This window comes from Quercus lobata, chromosome 8 (assembly GCF_001633185.2).
Source record: "Quercus lobata isolate SW786 chromosome 8, ValleyOak3.0 Primary Assembly, whole genome shotgun sequence".
Taxonomy (NCBI): domain Eukaryota; kingdom Viridiplantae; phylum Streptophyta; class Magnoliopsida; order Fagales; family Fagaceae; genus Quercus; species Quercus lobata.
In genome coordinates, this window is record NC_044911.1 from 19,270,395 (window position 1) to 19,279,511 (window position 9,117).

General features: G+C 32.7%; 1 protein-coding gene across 1 annotated transcript; it reads right to left on the minus strand.

The window, feature by feature from the left end:
- Nucleotides 1–327: 327 nt before the first annotated feature.
- LOC115954962 (NAC transcription factor 56) lies at nt 328–2,298 on the minus strand. Its single transcript, XM_031072974.1, has 3 exons — nt 1,938–2,298; nt 1,525–1,832; nt 328–1,418 (listed from the first exon to the last, which is right to left on the minus strand). Exons 1-3 carry the CDS (start codon nt 2,110–2,112, stop codon nt 861–863), a joined length of 1,041 nt encoding a protein of 346 aa, XP_030928834.1. The 5' UTR covers nt 2,113–2,298; the 3' UTR covers nt 328–860.
- Nucleotides 2,299–9,117: the final 6,819 nt, after the last annotated feature.

A 9,117-nucleotide genomic window follows, 5' to 3' on the forward strand; every position in this document is an offset into this window, starting at 1 on the left:
TCATGCTTTCCTGCTTTATAATCTCTGAATATAAATAATCCAACAGAAAAACTAAGGAGTTTTAAGCTTCACTTTTCTAATTTTCATTTGGCAAATCACAGGGACGCAGAACGAAAAGCTACAATCTATTAGAGATGGGTTGGAATTTGTTATTATAATGCATATTCTTCCTTATAATGATTCCCCAAATTTACAATCTATTGGAAACAAAGATAATGATGATTGAAAGAAATAAGATCTCTTACCTTTCTAGGGTTCATGCAGTGACAAAAAAGAAAAAAAGAAAAAAGAAAAAGACAGCTATGGAATGTAAAGAAGGCAAAAACCAAGCACTCAAATTCTAGTTTCAAGTATAGGCCTAACCAATGACTCACAATTGGCCACAATCCTGGTGATGATGGAGATGAACAGACATAATAATACATAGACAAACTATAGCCATTGTCTCTTCGAAACGTGTGCAGCAATAAAGTTCCACAGTAGGGATCTAAATATATACAAAGATGTAGCACATGTCACACGGAGCAAGATATACTAATTGATCTGTTTTATTTTTCTACAAGAAAAGCTAGCATCTTTTCTTTGTCTTTTCATCTCTACATGAACCAACAAAGTATAAATATCTTATATAACCTTATATATCTAAAAATACTAATAGCGGCTTCACCTGAAATTAGCAGCACCATTTTCTATACACTGAGAAGAATTGGAGGCCATTTCACAAGTTCCCTTAACAGCCAAAATCTTAGTATACCCAACTTTACAACTTCGAACTGCATGGAAACTCTGCCTTTTTAAGTTGCATGAGATAGTTCTTCTTACATAACATATGCCCATTCATACCCAACACTAGAATTTGATTAAGAATACCAGTTCAATCCAGGAAGATGACAAGGTCCCCGAAAAAGACTGATATCTCCAACAGACCCCAGCATTGCTTGTTGATGCAATGAAGGTGTTTGTGGAAGCTGGCAAAGCAGAGAGGCAATAGAATTAGAAGCATTCCCATCTGTCCTCGTGACACTTTCATCACTACCATCCAAAGCCAATCTCTTGCTCGATGAAGGCCCAGATGGTTCCACATCAATATTCCAGTACAATGAAGGGAGTGTCCGTTTCATATTGAAGTTGTTTGAGATTCCTAAGGCTGGAACCATAGAACTTGAAGAGGCTAACTGGGTTGACATACCAGAGTTTATCCCATCATTGGTTACTATCCCTTCAAACAAATTCTGGTCAAGCAGTGAACCGTAGCTTGTGCCTGCCTTTGGAAATTGCAGTTTCATATTTTGTTGGCTCACAGATATTGAAGGTGGTATAGGTCGAGTCAGGTCATCCATCGAGTCCTCCCTTTCATGATCCATAGGTCTATGCGTGTTGTTCTTTTTGTAAATTCGACATAGCACCCAATCATCAAGCTGAACCAAAAATAAATAAATAAATAAATAATATCAAATCAAATCAAATCAAATCTTCACCAATCCAAATGGGGTTTCAAAAAATAAATAAAATAAAGAAAATTACCCTCAAAGAGTTTTTCTTGTTGCCTAAGTCACATCCAGGAGGCTTATTATTAGGCTTGTTATCAATCAACCGGTACTCATGCATGATCCAATTGGTCTTGATCCCCTTGGGAGGCTTTCCTCCATAGAACACAAGGGCCTTTTTTACACCAACCTTCAGGCTACTCCCAGAGCTTAACACTGGCTTATCCGTTCCTGTAGCCTTCCAATACCCTGAAGTTGCAGCCCGGTTCGGCCTCGCCCCATTCGGGTACTTCCGGTCCCTTGGACTAAAAAAGTACCACTCATGCTGGCCAAACGTAGCCTTAGCTGAAAAACCATGAAAAAACTAAAAACATAGCTTTGTATGCAACTCTTTTTTTCTTCTTCCTTTAAGTTAATTGGAAATATATAGGTATGTATTTATATTTGTACCTGGTAGTTCCCATGGATCAAATTTGTAAAGATCAACCTCAGCGATAATTGAAACCGGAAGAGGAGCCGAGGTGAGCTTTTTCTTGAGGTAGTGAACCACAAGCTCTTCATCTGTGGGGTGGAAACGAAACCCAGGTGGCAGATTTGGCTGCGGTGACATCTCAGTGCTCTCCATGCCTCACACAACAAGTCACAACCCTTAAAAACTTAGCAAGCTAGAAGTGTTTGATGTATATCAGAGCCTTTAGAGAATTCAATTCCTAAGGGTTTATCAGAGAAGAAACGAAATGATGAGAGAGAGAGAGAGAGAGGTGAATATGAGATATGCTAGGCCATTTTTTAAAGGGGGATAGAGAATAATATGACAATTGTGGGTGGGCAGCAGATGAGTGCAAATACATGAGAAGGTTTCCTAAGCTACCAATGGTTATGTGCCACGTTATTGTATCGAAGGGTAGATGGGTCAGCTTGTTAAAATTGTATGCATTTGTATTTTACCTGAATGTTTTGGCTGAATTAAAGTTTAGGTAGAAAAAGACAAAGACAGATAAAAGAACCAAATGGGTTTGTGTGAGTTTGTTACAGAATTTTTTCTATACTCTATTTTTTAAATTAAAATCTTGACTTGAACTTATAATTTTTAAGCTTAAAATTGTGACTTTAAGGTGAAATTTTAGGTAAAAAATAAAGTGTACTTAAAAAATTGTGCGTAACAGCTCGTGTATAATAAACATAACCCAGGTGAGACATAGATGGTGTTGTGTGCCCAATGATGACAAAAACTGAAATTTAGGGCCATTAAAAAGGTGACATGTGTAAGTCCGTAACGTGGGAGGGGTTGGCACTTGGGTGTGGGGGAAAGGTGGGACCTACAGGCTACAACCCACACAAGACAACAAAAAGGATATATAGACTAATAAGTGTGGGGTGGGAACAAGCTTTACGCTTCAGATGTCATGCTTTTGTTATGCAAATACCACCAATTAGTCTTTAGGGACCCCAATAACATTACCACCTTCCACCATGAACCCATTTTGTAGACTAGATTAGATAGCCTTTCCTCGTTGTTCTAATATTCTCTTTTTTTTTTTTTTTTTGCTTTCACCTTGTGTGAATTATATCAGTTTTGACTTCATCTTCTTACCTAGGAATTTGATTTGATATGAAAAGCTTATTTCGAATTAGTCCTACACCAGATGTGTTCGGTTCATCACAAACTGAAAGGTGGAAACTCAAAATGGTTTCATACATGAGTGCTCTTTTGTTTGATAATTTTAATTGTTCAACAAAACAAGAATAATTAATTTGGCCTTTTGTTATAAACTATGTTAAAGAGAATAATTTTTTTTTTTTTTTTGAGAAGGAAAGAGAATAAAAATCTGATGTTACTACCTTAATAAAAATAGGTTTCCAAATTTTTTAAATGTTACCTTATATATTAAAAAAGAATAAAACTTAGATAATTGAATTGTAGGCTAAAAATAGATAATTACTAAATATCAAGCAAATATAAAAATTAATTAATACATTGCCTTCATTTTCTTGTCTCCATGTCACCTTTGTACTTAAGAATCAGCACAAGCTGACAATAGCAGAGCAAATTAATAGATATGGGTGCTAGCTCTAGCTCAATGGCTCAATTGCTTAGCTTTTGACCAAAAAAACGATCGGTGATGGGACAGAGAAAGAATCACTGCACTACTTTCTGCTTTTCTTGGAGTGGCTCCTGAAGGTTGTGCATGGCCAAGATTTTCCTAAGGTAACCATGAAATGTAGGTCCAAAGTGCTGGTTCATGATCAGACCAGAGGGACCCAATAGGTGTCACCTCTTCAAGTCCATTTCTTATCATCTGGGAGGTGCTAGCAACTTTCAACATCATCCCATCAAAATCTTTTGTGACTCTGTTCATTCTTGCACCTAAACAAACACCTTGCCACACCGACTGTGATAATTCATGGTACAATTTTGTGTCTCTGAAAAACAGTATTTGTAGGTATGGCTCACCTACCAGGTTTCTATTTTATAATTCTATCTAATGCATGTAATTTATTACAACAACCTGATTGGATTTTGACCTGGAATAACTGATTCTAATGTGGGTCCTTGCGTCACGAGGACGATTGGGCTCGACTTGACCTTACAATTTTATTTTTAAATATTTGTATTAGTTAACCTTGCAAATTACCTAGTTGAATTGAGTTGTGTGGATTTTTAATTAAGATACACTTGGGTCTAGCTCAAACTCACCTCATGAGTAATGGTCAAATAATACAATATTGGATTTGCTACCCAAAAAAATATGCACTTTGGATTTGACTTAATTGGCTTGGATTATGTTAGTTTGCCTGCCCTCGTTATTCACACAAGAGCTCCAATAATTCGAGCTCAAACTCAAAATTGAATAACTCGTTGCTATACACATTCAATTGGATAAAAGGGCTATATACCAAATTTATTTTACTTTAAATCATTCTCTATAGATGACTTTCAATTATTGGTATGGTATTGTCATCTTTCACTGTCAATTGTGTCGCTTTTGCCTCTTATCTAATCAAACTTTCTATACATACTTAAATTTTTTCAAAGTTGCATCTTAAGTTTGAAACCATTATTAGAATTCTATAAGTTAAACAAAACATATTATTTACCAAGATTTATTTTTTATTTTTTTTATTGTGGTTTTATAATACTATCGTAATAATTTTGGGGTTATCAAGTTAGGTCTACCTTGAAATTATTGCTCAATGGTAAAGTTGGAATGGTAAAACAAGGAATTTTTCCCTGGGTCTGAATAAAAAATATGGTAATTAAGTTTTCCTTTTTCTTTTATATGATATAATCCTTATTGTAATATAAAAGGTTGCTATAAAATAATTTAAAATATAAATTAAATGTGTATTGCAAACAATATATTTATTAAACTTGAAAAATTATGCTGACAAAAATATTTGATATTTTTAACACATCTTCAATAAAAAAAAATCATTTAGACACTCGACAAGTTTAATAATAAAGCAATAAAACCTAATTATATGCATATTTATATAAATTATAGACCATACAGTATAAAGATTAAAAACTTTATTATTTGAGATAATTGTTTTGTTAGGATAATTACCTATTCATTATAATTTTATGAACGTCCAATTAATTTAAGTAGTTGGTCTATGCGACTTATTACTAATGAGATCATGAATTTATTAGTTTAAATTAATATAAATAACTTAGATTTTCTTATAAAAATTATATATATATATATATATATATTCATACTTAGGATTCTTTATAATATATTTATAAATACTTAAGATGTTTATAATTTATTATACTTACTGAATGTTTTTTTTTAATATGACTTTGTCAAAATGTAATCGTTTAGGGTTTTTTTTTTTTTTTTTTTTTTTTTGGTTCCTGTTTTTATTTGGTTTACTAAGGTCCATAAAATTTATGGATAACCTTCCCGATTTCAAGTTAAAGCTAATGCTTATATATCAACAGTTTTTTCTTTATTGGTTTCAAGGGTAAATTGTGGAGATAGTACTCTTGGTTTCAACAGCTTTTGTTTTTGTTCGCTTTCTGGTCCCCCCACCCCCCCCCCCCCCCCCCAAAAAAAAAAAAAACCCTTAGTGTGAAAAAAATAGTCTTTACATGTTGAAATATGGATTATCGATTTATTATAGGTCAAATTAATCAGCCTTTTCATAATTTTATTTTTTTTCATAACATTACGATATGTTGTGACTAATGTTTATAAATCAAAGTGATGTTAATAGTAGATTCATGTAAATTTTATGTCACTTTAATCATAATTTTTTTGACAGGTAAATAATCGGAGAGAATGAGGTGAGGTTTAACTATTTAAATCACAAACACAAGGCACTACAAAGGATGTCATTACCAATTGATTATTCTTGAACTCTCATTCCATTCAAAAATAATTATCACTATAGCAATTATGAAAAAAATAATGAAATGCTTTGTAATACTAATTAGCAATATTACTTATTGAAATGAACTAGTCTTCACTATCGTGCCTCTTCTTTGTACCAGTTGATGCTGCTACAGTGCTTAATATGAGTTTGCTTTTGCCCTAAACAGCTTCAAAGTTCTCATCGATCGATTATAGAGGTTTCAACATCTGAATTATTCTTGAACTCTCATTCCATTCAAAACTTATCACCATAGCAATTATGAAAAAGATAGTGAAATGTTTTGTGATACTTATTAGTTTCCAACTTGGACTGCATATATACATTATCAAAAAAAGGAACCAACTGAAGATAAGAAAATGTTGTCAGTACACACTAAACCCAAAAATCGTCTTGCAGCTTAGGCCTCAAGAAAAATATCCAGCCGCCACTGAGTTATTTCTTTTCTATTATTTTTATTCCTACGTGGACTCCAAAATCAAACAATTAATCAATATTCCAAACCACTTAATCATAATTAGCACCTCCATTAGCATCATCAGGATTCAAGCTCTAATTATACAAAGTGGCTTCAAAAGTTATGACACATCTTACCTCAATTATGAGAAAGTTCTAGCTAGTGGATTTTTTCCCGTTTGTATTTGAGTATCAAATCTTATATAGCTCCATTGAGAAATGTATGATAATTATAGTAGCCTTTTAAAACATGGGTGGTTATTATTCTTTTTGCAACATGTGAGTAATTGCATAAACCTTGATGAGGTAGTGGAAAAAAAAAAATGTTATCAAATTTATGGTATCAGTCAATTTCTTTTTCTCTCTTGGTAAGCCTAACTTTCTCTTTTTCTACTCCATGTGGAAAAAATAGTAAATATGCATGTACAAACCATATTTTGTATCATGAATATGACCCATGATCTCATATGCCCTATATATGATAAGTTGGTTTTCCTTGAAAATTTCATCTAAAAAAACTCAAACTACAAACAAAAATACCTTTGTTGATCTTGAAATAACTTCTTGACAAAATCATTTTTTTATGTTTGCATATATAATCCTGTTGGTTTACAATTTTGATTGAATTAAAAATATATTATGGTGTAATTCGGCAATTACTTTGAAAAGGTAAACCTAACATAGACCCACATAGGTCTGGTCATGAAATATTGCAACTGTAACTGTAAGTACGTAGGATCTAGCTTGAAGCAAATGATGTATTAATAAGGCTTAAAAGATGTATAAATACTAGAAAGGAAAGATACAGTCAAATTTAATGCATTGTTGAAAAATAAGCAAAACAATAAATGCAAGCAACACAACATGCACACACAATTTAAATTAGTTATAATCCCCAATATACCTAAAGTGTTCTTACACTGATAACACATCAAATAAAGTTTGTCTTCTAAACTTTCTCAGTAGATAGCTTACAAGATTAAACTTACACCATAAACAGTAGTTACACTACCATCACAATTATAACATAATAACTTCCTACTCCTAATTATTTAAAATAATACACATTCTTATAATTTTTTTCTATCCAATATGAGATTTCAAAACTTATTCTCTCTCATGATCTGGACTTAAACATTTATGAATCAAATTGACTCATCTTTATGCCTTGTGAAAATATTGATAATTTATATATGTGGGGGTTAGCTATAGTTGTCATCAATTTAGATTTTGACCAATTAATAATGAGGCATATCTTGTTCACTCATTGTACATAGTTTTCATTGCTTCCTTTCTTCAAAACTCAATAGAATCTTCGTCAAACTCCTTTAATGGTTAAGGTATCTTTACAAATGATCTTCCCCAAATCAAATCATATATATATTCATGTTCAGTTGCTTCTACCTTAACCCTTTTCTTTTACCTTCCTCTTTTGGGAGGCATGGGTTGAACAAGTTTATGAGACAAACCCGGGCATTAAGCAAAAAGAAAGGCTTAATTCCTTTTCCTCTTAACAAATTTGGACAAAGTCACAATTGCATGATCGTTACACATGTGATTGGGACCTCTTTAGTCAGTTGGCAGGCATTACTCTCCATATATCACACGTAATTTCAAGTTCGGTACGATACCCCAAATTTGTCAATCAAACTTCATTGTGAGGCCTCCAATTCCAAACCACGTCTGAAATCTTTTGGCCTTAGAATTAGATTTCTCTTATTCTAATTATTAATTTGCTTATTAAAACCGTCACAATCACAACTTGAGTCCATGAAAAGCTTGCGTTTCCGAGACGATAACATAGAAAAACATCCATTATTATTCACCTAAGAAGTAACGATATTCTTAATCTGCACCATCACATTGCCAAAAATTCTTCAATCCCAATGCTGCATGATATGGTGCCAGGCAAAAATTCATTTGTGGCTGATTGTTACTTCGTTAATTAATTGTGATGTGGATCTTGTTAATGTCATTGTAGGTTGCTTGTCATACATTTTTAGTGCTTATTTGATTGCATTAAAAAACATCCACAGGTCAAAGATATGCATGGTTAATGCTAGTAATATCTAAACCAACTACGAGGATTCTTCATGGTGTTCCCATTACTATATAATACGTGAAGTATTGATGGCATTTTTGTACACGTTGTTTTTGAGGCATGAAGCCGCAAATTGAAGCTTACACGCCAGAAGAGCAATATGTCATATATATATATATGTAATATAATATAATATGGTGCAAGCCCCAAACGTTATGGATGACCCAATCACATTTCGTAGATTTTTTTTTTTTTTTTAACTTATACATATTGGCATAAAATTGCCCTTGGCCGTAGCTAGGGTCATGTTTTGTAGTGATTTATATTCGATTTGATGTGCTTCTAAAACTAAGTTTGTGAACATATAAGCTCTTTGCTCAACATATATATTGAAATATTTGCATTGGATTACTTGGCATGGATAGAGCTTGGAAATATATATAAGCACAAGGTACTAACCCGGGGTCATGAATGGGATAGAGAGAAGAGTGTAATAGTAATATCAATAAGTCCACAAGGACCACAACAACAATAAGCCTTGGTCCAAAATTAATAAGTCAAAAAAGTACAATATAATTTTTAGTATAAAAAAGTCAATATAATAGCAATAATATCTTAATCCATGGGATAAGATATTTTAATATATAATTCATAAAACCAATAGCAATAATTTTATTGCAAATATGACAACAATATCGTAATCAAATAATCCAAATCCAATCACTTTGTTTAAATTATGACAATCTAAGCAAA

Coding starts and splice junctions, on each gene's coding strand:
- LOC115954962 (XM_031072974.1), bottom strand. CDS start 2,112: ATGGAGAGCACTGAGATGTCACCGCAGCCAAATCTGCCACCTGGGTTT. Junction 1,833..1,937: donor TGATCCATGGGAACTACCAG/GTACAAATATAA, acceptor ATGGTTTTTCAG/CTAAGGCTACGTTTGGCCAG. Junction 1,419..1,524: donor ACAAGAAAAACTCTTTGAGG/GTAATTTTCTTT, acceptor TTTTTGGTTCAG/CTTGATGATTGGGTGCTATG.